Here is a 17,205-nt window from a genome sequence, read left to right as displayed (position 1 = left end):
ATGGTTCTGTGAGGTGCCGAAAGAGAGAGAGGAAGAGGGTGTGATGCATGGGTCTGTGAGGTGCCGAAAGAGAGAGAGGAAGAGGTTGGCGCCGAGGAGGTAGCGGAAGTGGGGGATGCCGAACATGGTTGTGATGTTGGACAGAGTGGTGGCGTTGGGTGAGATGTAGCCGACTAGGCCATTGCAGGTGGTTCCGGAGCTTCCGTTACAATTAAATGCCCGAGCCGTTACCGTGAAAATTGATAGTAGGGTGAGCAGACCGTGTCCGCCAAACAGTTGATCAAAATCCCCTTCACCTGCCACTGCACCAACAACGGCACCGGAATCCCCCTCAACCGGCGCCCGATTTACAAGGTGGTGGCCGGAGACGGACTCTACCACATCGCGGCGGAGGTGTTCTCGGGATTGGTGACTTACCCGGAGATTCAGGCCGTCAATAATATATCGGACCCCAATCTGATTGAGATAGGGCAGGAGCTGTGGATCCCACTGCCGTGTAGCTGTGATGAAGTGGAGGGTCAGAGAGTCGTTCATTATGGACACGTGGTGCAAGCTGGGAGCTCGGTGGCTGAGATTGCACAGCAGTTCAATACCTCTGCCGACACCCTGCTCAAACTCAATAACTTAACCTCTTCTGACCAACTTAAAGCCGCTACTCCTTTTGATGTTCCCCTTAAAGCTTGTGCATCAATGGTGCGCAATGGCTCATTGGACTACCCTTTACTTGTCGCTAATGGCACTTACGTCTTCACTGCTGGAAATTGTGTGATGTGCAAGTGTGATGCAGCAAACTGGACATTACAATGTGAACCATCCCAAGCTAAATCATCCCTCTGGGGAATATGCCCTCCTATGCAATGTGAAGGTTCAGGAAATTTAACCCTTGGAAACGCATCAAGTTGTACTACTTGTGCCTATGCTGGTTACAATAACCAAACAATCCTCACAATGCTGGACTCCTCCACTTGTTCAGGTTCTGGGAATAATGCTTCAAAGTCTAGTCTGCACAGTTGGAGCTGGAGTTACCTTCTCATGTTCAAGTCATTCCGAGAGCAAGCTCGAGTGGGTGTTGCTGGGTTGCCTCCGAGAGAGAGAGGTCTGTAAGAACAGTTGCTGGCGTGTCGGGAACAAGTTGCTTCGGTGGGTGTATTGCCGTGTCGGCACCTGTCTGTGAAGAGAATGTGGTGCCATGGCTCAAGATCGTCCTGTCTGTCTCTCTTTCAGGGAGTATGTTGCCGCCGTTGATGGCGAAGAACTCGAAGCTATGTGTAGAAAATTCCAGCGGACTAGGTTGAGGTCCGGCGGGCGGCCAAGGCGAGGTTGCCGCCCGCCGGTGAAGCGAAATTACTAGATTCTTAACCTAGCTCTGATACCATGTTTGAATAATGTATAGAGAGGTAGAATAGATTGTATGTATTCATATGGTTAGGGGCTCCTTATATAGGAGACGATTTACAAATTGTAATGATGAAAATCTAAAGCACTAACATTGCACTATACATAAAGTATAAACCACTAACATAAAGCTAACACACTAAATCGAGAAATCGATCCAACAACAGAGCATCATACTCTACGAATTTGTCATCTTCAGAGACCTTCCCAGGAGCCAAAAGCCTCAACTGGGCATCAATCGAGGCCATTTTCTCCAAATTTCGAGTACTCATTTCTCACAAAGACAAGGGTTTAGAAGAATTGAGAAACAAAAGAAAAAAAAAAAAGTAGAGTAGAGAAAGCAAAGCTAAATATAATAAAATGAGATGAATCTCGTGATATTCATGCAATGATCTCTACACGGTCAATGGAGGAAACAGCAAGATCAGAAGATTGATAGATGATCTGGTCTGGGGTTCTTCGTCTGTGATCTGGCCTGGAATTTTTCAACTAAGAGGATGACCGGGTGGACATTAGGCCGGTCGTCCAGTTGGCGAATTCCTCCATAGCTATGCACAGTAAAATATTGAAAGGTGTCAAATATTGAAAGGTGTCCGTCATCTTCAGTTTTAATAGCAGAGCCAAAAAATTGAATTTGTGGAGTACTTATTAATTATAATGTTGAAAATTTTTATAAAAATATTACACTCAAGTTTTTATAATTGATTTTGAGAAACATCAAAAAAATAATGTTATTTGTAATTAGTGTATCATGAACAATATAAAAAATATATAGATATAAGCCTTAAGATAAATTATATAATGATAATATTTTTTTATATAAAATTTAATTAAAAATTCAATATAATGGTAATACCACGTTATCATTGATATGTGATATCACCAATTAATAGTATATAAACATATAGAGAGTGAATCTTACATATCAAATGTAACTAACAATCTTATAAATTTCATATCTTTATAGTGAGATTACTTATACTTGCATGTCAATAATAATGACATCACCGTTACATTCAAAAAATTTTATAGATAATATAGTTTACAGTATAGAAAATATAGTTTACAGTAGTCTCTTTATTTTCAATTAAAATAACCATTATTATTCTCATAATTTTTAAAATTTCATTGATATTTCGCTCTAATAATATTTTTGTATTTTTTTTATTTAAAATATTTTCTTTATGTTTATAAAATTTAAAAAAAAAAAAATCTCAAAATCTAGAGGGGCACCTAATTCTCCTGAGCCTTCACTCCCTCTGCCACTATTCAATTTGGTGAAATATTTTTTATATTCTCAATATAATATAGATATGATAAAACTCTTTGAATAAAAAAAAAATTAACAAATTTAAATTTAATAATAAATTTAATGCAACGTTGGAGATGGCGGTAGACAACCTATGCTATGAGTATGTAAACTATGAACATTACAGCCAAAGCAACCATAGAGACGACTTGTCCACACTCATTCCCCCGGGCAGCAAGTTCTCGAAAATTACACTGGTACCTCCATATTTTATGATATCTATAGAATGTATATTAAGATTACCTCCTAGTTTTTTGAAAATGATTTTATTAACCAGCCCCGCTACAGACCCCCACAATGGTACTGTTTGGTGTAACTGTTAAAACAGATTATAAATTATAACTTAACAGATTATACATTATGACTTTAATCAAAAGCTGTTAATTTATTTGGTATAACTGTTAGATTATAGATTTAAGTTGCTGGGTAGTGTTTGTTATATAAGCTGTGAAGTAGCTTTTTCAATTAATTTTTATTTTTTATTATTCACTATTTGTCTACATTTCTCATAAAAAATAATAATAATATTTTATAGTCCATTTGGGTCTTTTTCTATTTTAAAAAAAATAAAAAACAAAAAAATTTAAGAGTATAACCGTGAATTAACATATCCACAACAGAAGTTGATAATCAGAAGCAAGGGGTGAGCAGCTTCTTAGAATCAGTTTTTTTGACTTAAAATAAGTTGTTAGAATCAGAAACTGTTTGAAATAAATTTAACCAAACAGTCTAAAATAACTTTTTAAAAGTCAGAAACTATAAATTGGCTCAAAAAAGCCCCACCAAACACCCTCAATAACTTCACCCCCACCGCTCCCAGTGATGTGGCTTGTGGATTAGAGTTGGTTTGGACTATTGCAATATGCAAAGCGTGAACACACGCGTTCTGAAATAAAATAAAAAAATCAGAATGCTTGGTTAGAGTTTTTCAAAAACTCTTTTCAGAAAATTCTATTTTTTTATTTTTCGTATATTTTTTATTTTTACTGAATTTTTTTAATATTTTAAGCAATTTTTTTTTACTTTTTAGACATATCTAACATAAATATACCTAAAAAGTAAAAATTTTATAAAAGAAACCTTTTAAAAATTCACTAAATACCAAAAATACAAAAAATAAAAATAAAAATTCAGTACATTTTTTGTATTTTTATATATTTATTATTTTTTTTAAATATTTTTTCACAAATTTTTTACTTTTTAGATAGATCTAAATAAGGTGCATCTAAAAAAGTAAAAAAATATTTAAAATTTTAAAAATATTCACTAAAAACAAAAAAACATAAAAATTAAAAAACTTAGTCCAAAAAACTCAAACCAAACAGTGTTGTGCTCTGTTTCCTTCACCTTCTCTCTCCCTTTCTCTCTCCTCCTCCATCTCTCTCTCTCTTCTCTTCCCAGCCTCCTCTCTGCTAGATTTGTAAACTGCAAAAAAAAAAAAAAGAAAAAAAAAGAAAAAGGAGGAGCTCCATAACCACCACAAACCAAATCCAAAATCAAACCCAAACCCAAAATCTATTTCCTTCAACATATATGTTTTTTTTTTTTTTTTTTTTTTTTTTTTTTTTTTTTGCTTTCTTTCCATTCTATTCCAATCCAAGACTAACTTTTTAAAAACCCAAAATGAGAAGGGAAAGAAGAGTTGTTCTTGAAATTTCAAAAACCCATTTCAATACATTGTAAATCCGCAATGAAGGTTTAGAAATGGCAAGAATTCTAATGAACATTTGATTGAATTTGGTGATACGCATGTCATTTATATCATATAAATATGATGAAATTGAGTTGTTAGTTATGAAGAATGAATGTAGGCTGGTAATCCGTCAAGGCTTTCAACCAGGGATTGAAAACTCCAGCATTCCCCACCCCGAAACTTTTCTGATCTCTCTCTCTCTATCTCACTACTTTCTCTCTACTCTCTCTATATCATATGACATATACCCTCCGTACCTTCACTCTCTAAAAACTCTTTTTCCTTTTCTCTCTCTCTGTCTTTGTCTCTCTCTTTCTCTTCTATCCACCGCCGATGCCGACCGTTGATTTCCCTCCCCAACTCCTTTTTCCAATGTCGACACCAAACCCAGCAAACACAAAGCTCTTCTCTCTTTCTCTCTACTAACGAACGGCAACACGGCAACCCGATGACGAATGGTGGTGGTCGGATCTCCTTGTCGTCGTCACGATACTTCGGTGACGGCGGTGGTGGCCGGAGCAATAGTGAAGAGAGAAGAAAGAGAGGAGGGTTGAATGGTTTGCACAGATGAGAATAGGGGTGAGCATGGTCCGGATTAGACCGGATTGGAGTAAAACCAATACCAATCCGTTATCTACGGATCCTGAAAAATTAGAACCAATCCAATCCATTTAAATCATGGAGCCAATCCGAACCAATCCATTTAAACACGGATTGGATCGGTTTAGGACCACGGATTTGCATAATTAAATAACAAAAAAATATATATAAGACTTTAATTTCATAAAAATATAAATATAGTACCATATTAGTTTCACAATAGCAACATATCTTTTCGCCTCCGTTTGGAAAGTGGATTGGCTTTTTGGCTTTTTGGCTTTTTTGGCTATTTTAGCCTGGGCTAAAAAGTTTGGTTTGGGAAGGGCTTTTTGGCTTTTTGGCTTTTTTGACTTTTTTTGTGAGAGAAGAATGTAATGATTATGGGTTGGATGTGATATTTTGTTTTTTGTGGCTAAAATAGCCTATTTTGTCTTTTGTGGCTAAAATAGCCAAAAAAGCCCCGTTTAGCTCTTGCCAAACGGAGCCTTCATAATAGCGACAAACTGTTTTAGAATTTAAACAATCATAAGAAAATTAGTTCCACCATAAATATTTAGACCATTACAAATTAACACTAAAAACTAGCAAACAAAAATAATAAAAGAAGATACTATGCAAGTTTAGGCTTGGATTTAAATTTTGTATGAAATAAGAGAAGATACTATGCAGGATGGTGTATAATAAAAATATACACTATTTGTATACGGTCCGGATCGGTTCCAATCCGGAACTGTGGGGTTCAATCCAGAACCAATCCGTGAACTACGGATTTTTAATTTTTCAATCCGGAACCAAACCACGGATTCAAAAAACTAATCCAAACCTATTGGATTGGACTGGACTGGATCGAATTACGGATTTCACGGATTCCTTGCTCAACCCTAGATGAGAAAGAAAAAAGAGAGATGAAGGATGAGATGGTTGTGTGGACTTTCATTCACATGACCCCATCCACGTCAGCTAGCGGTCCGTGGGGGTCACTAAAATGGAGGTCGGAAGCATTTTTGTTTATTGACTATCTATTTCATTAATTTTTCATAATGTATAGTGATGTAATTTTCAACTCTCTCATGCTATTTCATAGCATTAATATAATTTAGTCATTTTTATCAACAGAAGAGGTGTATCCCACCAATTTTTTAGTTTTTTTGTTTAAAAAAAAATATCAAAGACAAATGTATACTTTTTATGTACTATATATTGTCTACAAACAAAATAGTTTTATTAATAATTCAAAACTTTAGAAAAGAATTTATACGAAAAATAAATTTGTTAGATTTATTTTTGCCCTAAATTATTATTTTTTCACAAATCTTACCTAAGAAATTATCTTTTATCAGTAATGTATTAAAATTAAATATTTTTTTTAATGTATACACCATGCTCCCCCTCCCCCACCCTATCTTGTTTCGTCCCCGCCCACAAATTGAAGGAAACTTCCCCAGCCAAACAAGTCTTATTTTCGCCACACGGTGTTGTGGGGCTTGTATGTGTACTGGCTAATAGAAATGTACTTGGACCAGTAATCAGAAATTTAATATAGGGACACTTATTAATTATAATTTAATTTTTTTTTAACCAATAACAATAATATAATAATAATTTTTCGAGCTAATATTGAACACAAAAAATTAATATTAGCACAAATTAATATTTTTAATTTTAGCACAAATTAAATCCCTAATTTTTACACAAACAACAACAAACCAAAATTCTTAATTTTAACATAAATCACCACCAATCAAAATTCATAATTTTAGCACTTCAAAATCTCTTATTCTATCATAAATAATAACAAATAATTTTTTCTGCTTTTGCAAAATCAAAACTTAACAAATAACTATAAATTAATACTCATAATTTTTATTTAAAAGTAAAAATAATAAATAAAGTTACCTGCAAACAATGAAAAGAAGACACAAATATTGTAGTGTGGTCCTAAGTCTGTGTTGTGTGATCCCAATCTAGTGAATCGCGAGTCGGTAAATTACAAAACAACAAAGCGAGACAAAGAAAATACGGAAACACTTAATAAGTACTGTCAATAAATTAAAAGAATAAAGAACTTTTTCTAAGAATTCTAATAGAAATTTTTCATATTTTTATGCTTGTTAATAAGTGTTGTCGTGTAATTTGTTTTTTATGCTTGTTACCGTGCTGAGCTTTTTCTAAGAATTCTAATAGAAATTTTTCATATTTTTACTGTATGGCTGCAGCTAGAGCTTTTTCTAAGTTCAGGAACTGTTTCTTTATCCATCTATTCTTTGGTGGCCGGAATATTTGGCATGAATATTCCATATACATGGAATGATCATTACGGCTACATGTTCAAATGGGTATGCCTGGAATTTCACCTGTTAAATTTGGCAATATATTTGTTAACTGCTAGTTTTAATTTTGACTTAAATGCTCATTTCCTTGATGGCACCAGGTGGTCATCTGTGCAGGGGCATTTTGTGCCATCATTTTTGTACTTATCATTTCCTATGCTCGTTACAAGGGTCTTGTTGGATCTTGAAATTCATAAGTTGTGTCCTGTTAGACTCAGCTTTCTTGGCCCAATACATATATGGCAGGTCAGTGCACATATTTCTTTTCATATTCTCATGCCTTGGGTTGGTTTGAATAGAGTCTACAATTATACACTTGACCCATGTGGTCCTATTTACATAACAGTTGGAGATGGCGGAAACATAGAAACAACTGATGTTGATCATGCAGATGACAAATGTCCACCACAGAATACTTACCAGAAATTGGAGGGGTATGCCATTTGAATTTCTCGCCTGGCCCTGCAAAAGGCAAATTTTGTTGGGACAGACAACCAGAGTGGAGTGCATTTAGGGAGAGTAGTTTTGGACATGGAATACTTGAGGTAAGATAGCTTACAAATTAGTATCTCCTGCAAAACCACATAAGTTTTCTTTTATGGAATACTTGAGAAAAAAATGAATATACAAATTGTTAATATGCATATCACACAGATCTAGTTTAGACCATCTATCTTGAAACTATCAACTGTGTATTGCTGTCGATCATAACTGCTAGCAATCTTCATATTGATGTTTATAATCTTACTTTCACATATTCTCAGATCGCAACAAATGGAGCTGGTTTGATAGAGTACAGGTGCCACCCATTTTGGTCCCAGAAATATTGCCCTTCACATGAGTATGATAACACGGCCCGATGCTGCAGTTGTGAGCGTTTGGAGGTACTAATCTAAGCTAGCATTTGTTTTTTATTTTATTTTATTTTTCAAAATGATGATTTTTATTTTTATTTTTATTGTTGATGTTGGTTCCCCACTTCTTCCCCTTCTGAAGTCTTGGAATGTAAGATACGTATCTCTAGGAGATGGACGGAGTCCATGTTTAGAGTGCATGGAATCTTCTATCATGGATACTGGTGATTGCCAACCACTCTACCATGCCATTAGAGACTACTATGAAGGAATGAACATGCAACTAGACCAGCAAATTCCGATGCTTCTGGTCAAAAGACAAGCCCTTAATGAAGCTATTGTAGGCGAGAAAAATGTAACAAATGAATTCTCTCCATTTTTCACTCTTGTAAGTGGCAAACCTTGGTTAATGTTATGAACTCTTATGGACACATCTTCGTTTTATACAGATTACTGACAGGTGCGATTCTTGCTCATGAGTTAATGTGTGGGTGGTTACGCCTTAAAGGTACTACATGAGTTCCTTCTGTTACTTTTCCTTTTTTCTTTGATTGAGGGTCATAGAAGACATGTTGATGCATGACAAGAACATTAGAGCAACTTCATTGATGTAGTATTTAGGTGTAGCAGTACTAAAGAAGCACAACACAACGTAAAACACTCCGACAATGTAGAATATGGTCTGCTAAAAATAGCACATATTTTATACTACACCAGTGGAGCAATTTACAAAGAGACGTCTCAGCTACCACCTTGCCCTCTCTACAGATTTGAAGAATTAATATTGTGACTGCTAAAGAAAATCTTTTAACTGAATGCCATCAATAGCTCATATTGAATGCTAGTGACAGTGATTGACTGATTTTATTCTATCTTTCCTTCTCGACACTTGTTTGAATGAAATAAACCATTCTATGATTTTACTTCATAGGTTGATATTCATTCTTGGTAAAAACTATCAATTATGTGCCCGCAGACTGTATGTTCCTTTCTTCTTGTTTGTTTGAGGTTCATTTAAAATTTAGGTCTATAGTGCTCTATTCTGACCAGTGATTTGTAAATTGATTAGTAGGATCGACATTTGAGAAAATGATATTTTTTCTTCTGTCTCTCCAAAAGTCATATTCTAGGTAATTGTTGCTTCTGGAGCTGTGAAGCATGAGGACCTTGTTGAGCAAGTGAAGAAGTTGTTTACCAAATTGTCATCGGATCCAACCACAACTTCTGAATTAGTTGCCAAAGGGCCAGCAATTTTTTCAGGATTTTTTGTGTTAAAATCCTTTGGTTTTTTTATTTCTCTTATTTTTTTCTTTTTTTCCTTGGATCTGACAGTGGGTGTTTTGGTTCACTTCTTATTGTTTGTATTAAATGGGGGAGTGGTGAGAGAGAGAGGAGGGTAATGTTATTTTGTGGCTTTGTATATAAGGTAGTAATTTTTTGATTGAGAATTGTGAATTCAATTTTTGGATATGTTATTTTGTGGGAAAATTAATGCTATATATGTTATTTTAGGGGAAATTAATGCTATATTAAATTGAATGGGAAAGTGAATTAATGCTATATTTGTTATTTGAATGGGAGTGTTATTATTTCATATTAGTGTTATTTAGTTTTATTATTAATGTTCTTTTAGTTCAATCACATAAAATTAGCACAATTTCAAAACCAAAAAAAAAAGAAAAAAGAAAGAAAGATAAGACGGCGTTTTTAAAATGCCACTATAACGGTTGGAATTTTTAAAATTAAAAAAGCCTATGAAGGCGTTTTAAAAACGTCGCTAAAATCATGGTGACGTGACAGTATTTTAGGGCAGGACATTTGGCGGCGTTTTTAAAAACGCCGCCTATAATAATACAGCGACGTTTTCCAAACGCCATAAACTTATAGCGACGGCTGCGTCGTCGGCGTTTGGTACTAAACGTCACAAAAAGAATTAGCGACGTTTTTGATACTTATAGCGGTGTTTTTTAAACGCCGCTAAAAGCTTAATTTCCAGCAGTGAGTTTAGGACCCCCAATTTTCTTTTTGAAAAGTCAGGATGTGAGATGTTAATGTTTAATTTGGGACTATGTGTTAGAGTTTAGTTAAAACTTAAAAAAAATATATATATATTGAAATGTCAGGTGGGTCACGTGACCCCCCGACCCTTAGTGCCTCTGCCCCTAACTTGGACAATGGTGGTGGTCACTAGTACTAAATATCTTTTTATTTATATCAAAAAAAAAAATTCATTATTTTCAAATGAAATTTTTATTGATAAATTTATTTTAGAGTTGTTGTAATCCATTAGGTCCACAAAGGAATATTATAACTTGATTAGTCCCATAAACTTTTCTTTTTATTCCATTAAGTCTATTTTTCTAATTTACTATGTTTACTTGGACTATTTTGCCCCCATATATATATGTACAATGTTAATACATATTACGTGCCTGTTTCCACGCTGATTCAGTTTGGCAGTTTCTATTTTATGTTTTTCATCACCATTCCATTTCAAAGGGATACGTTTCTATTTTGCATACTTGTTCCAAGGCTTGGATGTGCTAGGGTTTCATTCTTGCTGTTGTAGGCTGCTTCTGTGATTTTCTAGTGAAGACGATGAAGAGGAAGGTGTTCGGTTGTCACATTTGCTGGACTGTAACTAGTTCAAATCAGTTTTTTTCCAGTTTCTGGACGATTGTAGGATTGCGTGATTAAGGTTAGTATCAATTTGGTTATGAATACATGTTCATTCGTATGATGGATCAGATGCTCTGTTTTTGGATTGATATGGATCGGATGCTCTATTTTTTCAATTATATGCATTTTACGTGGTCCAGTGGAGGGGAGTTCATTCAGATTATGTGAATAATATTTAGTTCTCATTTTACTTTGATGTATCCATAATGAGACTCTGTTTGGATGATATAATTGAGAGTATATGTATCAATGTGAATGTTTATATTTTGTTAATGTAGAATATGTGAAGAATGTGGATGTTCTCATTTTAAATTGATGTTTGCTTAATGAGGCTCTGTGTGTGTGATATAATTCAGAGTATATGTGTCAATGTAAATGTTGACATCTTGTTAATATTGTGTGAAGATTGTTGATGGTGTCATTTTACTTTGATGTTTGTTTTATGAGGTTCTGCGCGGGTGATATAATTCGAAGAATATGTATATGTATCAATGTGAATGTTCACATCTCTTAATGTGAATTATGGAATTAGCACTTGAACTGTACACATAGTCATCTATTTTCTGCGCAATGTAAATGCTCATATCGATTTTGATTACTGTTCGTTGTTGTGGTTTTGTGTTTTTACAGGAGATGGATACCTTTATGATGTTGGTGTGTACATATGGTTGCAGTACAACTGTAATAAATGTTGCCTGCGCATTGTGTTATTCTCGTTTGGTGGAGTGTTTGTGTGAAAAGTGGGATGAGTTGTCTGCTGGTTCTATTTCATTGTTCTGTAAACTATCTGTGATTAATAGGTGTGATTTGGACAATGAGGAAGAATTTCAGAACATGTTACTGCTTGCTAAATCAAAGGGGGTACAATATGTAGAAGTTGTGGTTGAGTTGAAAAGTGATATTGGGCAGTCAAGTAGCTCGGGATCGCTGCGTGTGGGGGTTGAGGAAGAAATTGATGCACTACGTAGATTTTGCCACCATAAAGAGAAGGTGTTGTTGTCAGCCCCGTGGGCAAATGGTATTACGCATGTGGGACAACGGTTTGTTGGAGATGCACAAGAATTTTGTGAGGTTTTATGTAAGTATGCCATCCAATGTGGGTTTCAGTTTACGTACGTCAAGAACGAGACAACAAGAGTTACTGCTATGTGTGCGCTGCGGGAGGAGAGAGGCTGCTTGTGGGCTATACATTGTAGAGCACAACGAGCAAATGGTTTGTTCTACATCAAGAGGTTTAGTGATGTGTATAGTTGTGGTACGGATGTCCGAACATCGAAGAATCCGCGAGTTAGTTCGGATTTGGTGTCGAGTACCATATCTGAAATTGTGAGGGACAAGTTGACTCGGCCGTGTGATGTGGTGACTATTTTGAAGAGGGATTATGGGCTAGATGTGAGTTACCATGTCGTATGGTTGGGTGTGGAGAAAGCAAAGGCTGGTATTTATGGAGATCACTCATTATCGTTTGACCAGCTGCGGTGGAATTCGGATGCTGTGATGCGGTACAATCCGGGGAGTTATGTCAATATTGACTATGATACGAGTAGTCAACAGTTTTGTCGTTTCTTTGTGTCATTCGCTGCGTGTATTCCTGGGTTCAATTCTTGTCGGCCTTTACTATTCCTGGATGGAACATTCCTCAAAGGAAAGTACAAAGGTCAGCTACTTGCGGCAACGGCGAAAGACGGAAATAATGGTTAGTATTTTTTTTAGCTGTCTATTCATGTCAATATTCACATTGAGCAGCATAGTCTGGACAAATAAGTGATTGACAAATTATAAATAATGTGAACATTGACATTAGTATGCACTGATGTGAATGTTCACATCTGTGTCTACTAATGGCAGTAATGTGAACATTCACATAATATACATTGATGTGAATGTTCACATCAATGTATACTATTGTCAGTTGATCCATTAATGAACAATACTGTGAATGTTCACATTATCAATGACTCAACAATTAACAATGAATTATTAATGGTTGTTAATGTGAATGTTCAGGTCATTGATGTTTATGAACTGGAATCCAAAAATAACAATAGTAATAGGGCAATGTAGATATGAACATTCACATGACCTGTTTCGTTTATATTATTTTCTATTCACTTTCGAATATTGCGAATAGTTGTATATTGGTGTTGTGTTGTAGGTCTGTTTCCTGTTGCATTTGCGATTGTTGATTCAGAGACCACGACCAATTGGTCGTGGTTCTTGCATGAACTTGGGAAGGTTGTTGATGGTAAGCGCCAGATTACTTTTATTTCGGATCGTAATCTTGGTTTGTTAGAAACTATGCCAAAGGTATTCCCATCAGCTCATCACGGTTATTACTTACAACACTTGAAGAGCAATTTAAGAGACCGAATGAAAGGAATTGATAATGGATTCAGGGATCACTTAGTAAGTAGTTTGGGTGACTGTGCTTACGAGCCAACTGTGGTAGGGTTCCATGAAAAGCTTGCAAAATTAAAAGAGGAGGGTAAACAATGAGCACATAAATTTTTCAAGGACTTGGCACCTGAGCACTGGAAAAATTCATACTTCAGGTAATAATAGTTTCCTAAAGTGTTCCATTTGTCAAGTTTAGAATGGTAGTGTAGACGCGCCCTTGGGCCTCACTACAGTTCGGACTCAAAAGTCACGGTCCTGTATCTAATCTTGTGGAGTGCAATGCAAGACCGATGAATCATCAAAGAGTCCAAATCCGACAAATCATTTTTGAAAACAGATTTTTTGAAAGAAGTGCCAAACATGAACTGCTTTGCTAGATACAGAGTCGCCACCTAAATATTTTATTTTGGAAAATTTAGGAAACCCTGACTCGTTGCCTAAGGCAACGTGTCCGTCATCACTAAAGTTGCCTCGGCTCGGGAACTTGGGTACGATTAGGGAAGGTCACTTCGTGAGTACCCCCACTCGCCCGATTAAAGATCGGCCTCTACTGACCATGATATCTAATTTTGAAAACATTATACGTTCTTATTCCGGTTATTAGCTTAGATTTACTATGTGATGCGCACAGCATACAAATATAGACCGGATCGTCTGAATTGGAACAACATATCTCATGTTTGTTTTGAAAATGGTTTGCTACTCGTAAGTAGGCTTAAAATACAGATTTTTCCACCCTCGGGTGGGCTTAGAAAACAAGATGATTTGCCACTCTCAAGTGGGCTTAAAACTCACAATTGATGAATTGTTCCAATCCAAATAACCCAACCTTCACCCACAGGCATTCAGGCAGGTATACTACATAAGCACGTAGCCTCATGGTAAGCATACTATCATGGCAGTCACTCACATACATGCAAGGATGCTAAAGCATAAACACTTACGGAGTACTCAAAGCCAAAACAGAAGCTATGTTAGAAATCCATGCATGATCCTAACTATACAGAAATGCCTAATGCAACACATGCAGGAATGCAATTACAATAGGCTTGGCTATTCTAAAGATGGCATGTGATGATGGTACAACTAACACGTATTCAATTTAGAATTGAAATACAAATGCAGTTAGTATGATGCGCCGAGCCCAGTGCATGCAAGACAGATGAATGATGCAAACATGCAAGCATAAGTATGCTAATTGAAACATGCCCTAATCTAACCATCATACGCTGGTAAATAAAAGGGAGAAAGACGTGGGGTTGGAAGACATACATCACACGCACGCACACTTATTACAATTGTGCTCTCGCTCGGAGGGTCCGAATAAATAATACAGTCCGAATAAATAATTAAATATTACAAAACCCTAATTAATTAACAAATTAACTAGGAAAACGGATAAACTAGCATGCAAGCTTATGGACCGTCTCAGCTCTGTTCCGAATGATGAAAGATGCATACTTGAGTTGCCTGGTGCGGAAATCCATCGCGATGCCTCGATTCGCCTCTGTTTGCAATTAATGCCGGAATGCTGTGCAAGGCTTTAGAAAGCTGCTGATTTCTGATTTGCTGCAACAGAGAGCAAGAAAGGGGCATAGCAAAGTATTTTCACATATGTATGCATGACTACTCTTCAGGGAGTGTAGTCCTCGATCCTCGTGCCACCAATCACGCATCTCGATGCATGATGGCCGAGGAGTCGAATTGCACGACTCGATGTGAAATGAATGCACATATAAACACAACAAGACCTAAACTCCATCATGGGTAATCCAGAGTGTCGGCGACCGGGAATTGAGACACGTTCCGTCACTCGGAGTACGAAACGTCCCTCGTTTCCCGTGCTTGGGCTAACTCCTATCCCAAACACAATGCAAATGAGATGGCATACACAATGCGACTAACATACAACCTAACATATGCAATGCTATGAAATGGCATACACAATGCTCGATGTAACATGTCATACACAATGCTCTAGCATGTAACTCAACATACACAATGCTATGGACCGAAATGGCATACACAATGCACGATAGACTTATACCAACATGAGTGGACCTCAGCCATACTCGCATCAGTGGCCATTAGATGGAAATGAGACAATCGAAATGCGTGCACAAATGCACGAATACCAAGGACCGAACCTAAGGTATAAAATGCCACTGTACCAAAGCAAGGCAAAGATGAAACATGACATGGAATAGCCTATATTATAGCTCTAAAACAATATGAAATATGGTCCCGAAACATACAAATATGGCACACAATGCAAGCTAGGGGGGCCGGGTACCGAAACTAGTGAAGTGCGTTACACTAGAGGTACCCAAAGCAATGCACCAAAGGCAAAACCAACCCTAAATAGGTCCTAGGCAGATCTGAAACAGTGGGGAAATGGCCTAAAATGATGGCTCGGAATACAACAGAATGGAGCTCATTCAATGGTCGGTAAATGAGGCATACAAGCCCGACTCTCAAACGCATTTAAAGAGATGAAAACATGGCAACATGGAATTCAAACAAGCTCTGAAATGTGATGAATGATAGGCTCAAATCATGGAAATATCTCAGTACATGCATGCAACGAACCTTAAAACTCGAAGATAGGCAAGTGCATTGAACTACAAGCATGCAAAACTAACATCATTCAACCACAAGACCCAAAAACAGAGCTAGGGTAGTCCAAAATGAGCACATTATCAGTTCAAGGCATGGCCAAAAGGTGCCAACATGAAGGGCCAAAATAACATGCAACATAGGCTAGTGAACCATGAGTTGTTCTACAGCTATATAAAGCATATGAGGGATCATCCAACCAGCCAAAAATAGAAGTATTTCATGCCAAATAAACCCCAAATAACCACTGAAATGCATCAAATGCATGCAAAAATGATGAGCTTCTTTGGAGAGCCATGCAAGGGGTTACTCAACACATACAACAAGGACATTTAGCATGGAAAAACCAACTCTAGAAATCAAATATGACAAGCCTAAAACTCACCAAATTGGCCCTAAAATGGGTCAATGAAGTATATAATGAAAGGCCCCCTCAAAAGGCCTTGAATGGAATTGCTCTACACATGCATTACGAACACAAAATAAGACCAAAAAGGCTCCGGACAGAGCTAAGGCAGGCCTTGAAACTCACCAAATTGAGCCCAAAAAGTGACTTCACAACATGCAAGTGAGGGTCCCTTTGGGAGGCCAACAAAGCTAGTAAAGAGAATGAGGGGTGAGAGGGTCACCCCTCTATGATTTTGAAGCTCAAAGGCACATCTAAGCCACTGAAAATCCACTGAATTTCAGTGGCTAAAAGGCCAAATCAAGGCCAATGCAAGTGTTCACATGCATAGCTCAAAACATGAGGAAATATGGCATGAAAAGGGGTAGATGACCCCAAACAGAGAAAGTATCTTAAATAAACATGTTTATAAGCTCCAAAGGAAACTTTTTCAATTTTATGACAAATCTCGAAAATGCTCACAAGTAGGGCTATGATATGATGCAAAATAACCCTACAAAGAGGGACAAAGCATACAAGGGTGTAGGAGACCTCAAACAGAAAAGTGTCCTGAATCAATATTCAAGAGGAGCTCAAAATATGACACTTTCTAGTTTATGACAAAGCCCATAAATACTTGAAAGTAAGGCTAATCAATGGAGCAAAAAAATACAAGTTTAAGGGAAATAGGTGATTACCCTTGAAGAGCAGCAAAGCTGGAGCTTTTGGACCAAGTTGGTGAACCTTCAACCCTTTCAAATCAGTCCCAAAGTGCTGGAATGGATGGAGGAGGTGTGGTGCTAAGGGTTGTAGTGCAAATGGTCCAAGAAAACTAGGGTTTGGAGGCTCAAGTGTAGAGAGAGAGAGAGAGAGAGAGAGAGAGAGAGTTGTAAGTCTTGAAAGTTGTTCAACCCTTGCCATAGAAGATCAGCCTCCCCTTTATAGAG

General features: G+C 36.7%; 1 protein-coding gene across 1 annotated transcript; it reads left to right on the top strand.

The window, feature by feature from the left end:
• Positions 1-124: 124 nt before the first annotated feature.
• Positions 125-7,515, top strand: LOC145796308 (lysM domain-containing GPI-anchored protein 2-like). Its single transcript, XM_082881396.1, has 4 exons — positions 125-145; positions 250-1,062; positions 7,214-7,333; positions 7,429-7,515. The coding sequence occupies exons 1-4, from the start codon at positions 125-127 to the stop codon at positions 7,513-7,515; spliced, it is 1,041 nt and encodes a 346-aa protein (XP_082737522.1).
• The last annotated feature ends 9,690 nt before the right edge of the window (positions 7,516-17,205 follow it).

Source organism: Camellia sinensis, chromosome 7, assembly GCF_055761805.1.
Source record: "Camellia sinensis isolate YWXY chromosome 7, ASM5576180v1, whole genome shotgun sequence".
NCBI lineage: Eukaryota > Viridiplantae > Streptophyta > Magnoliopsida > Ericales > Theaceae > Camellia > Camellia sinensis.
Note: the sequence above shows the minus strand (reverse complement) of the source record. Positions and strands in the feature narration are given on the sequence as shown.

Excerpts from the sequence above, each read along its gene's own strand:
- LOC145796308 (XM_082881396.1), top strand. The coding sequence starts at position 125 with ATGGTTGTGATGTTGGACAGA. Across the intron at positions 1,063-7,213 it reads CATTCCGAGAGCAAGCTCGA|CTAGAGCTTTTTCTAAGTTC; the intron begins GTGGGTGTTGCT and ends GTATGGCTGCAG. Across the intron at positions 7,334-7,428 it reads ACGGCTACATGTTCAAATGG|GTGGTCATCTGTGCAGGGGC; the intron begins GTATGCCTGGAA and ends TGATGGCACCAG.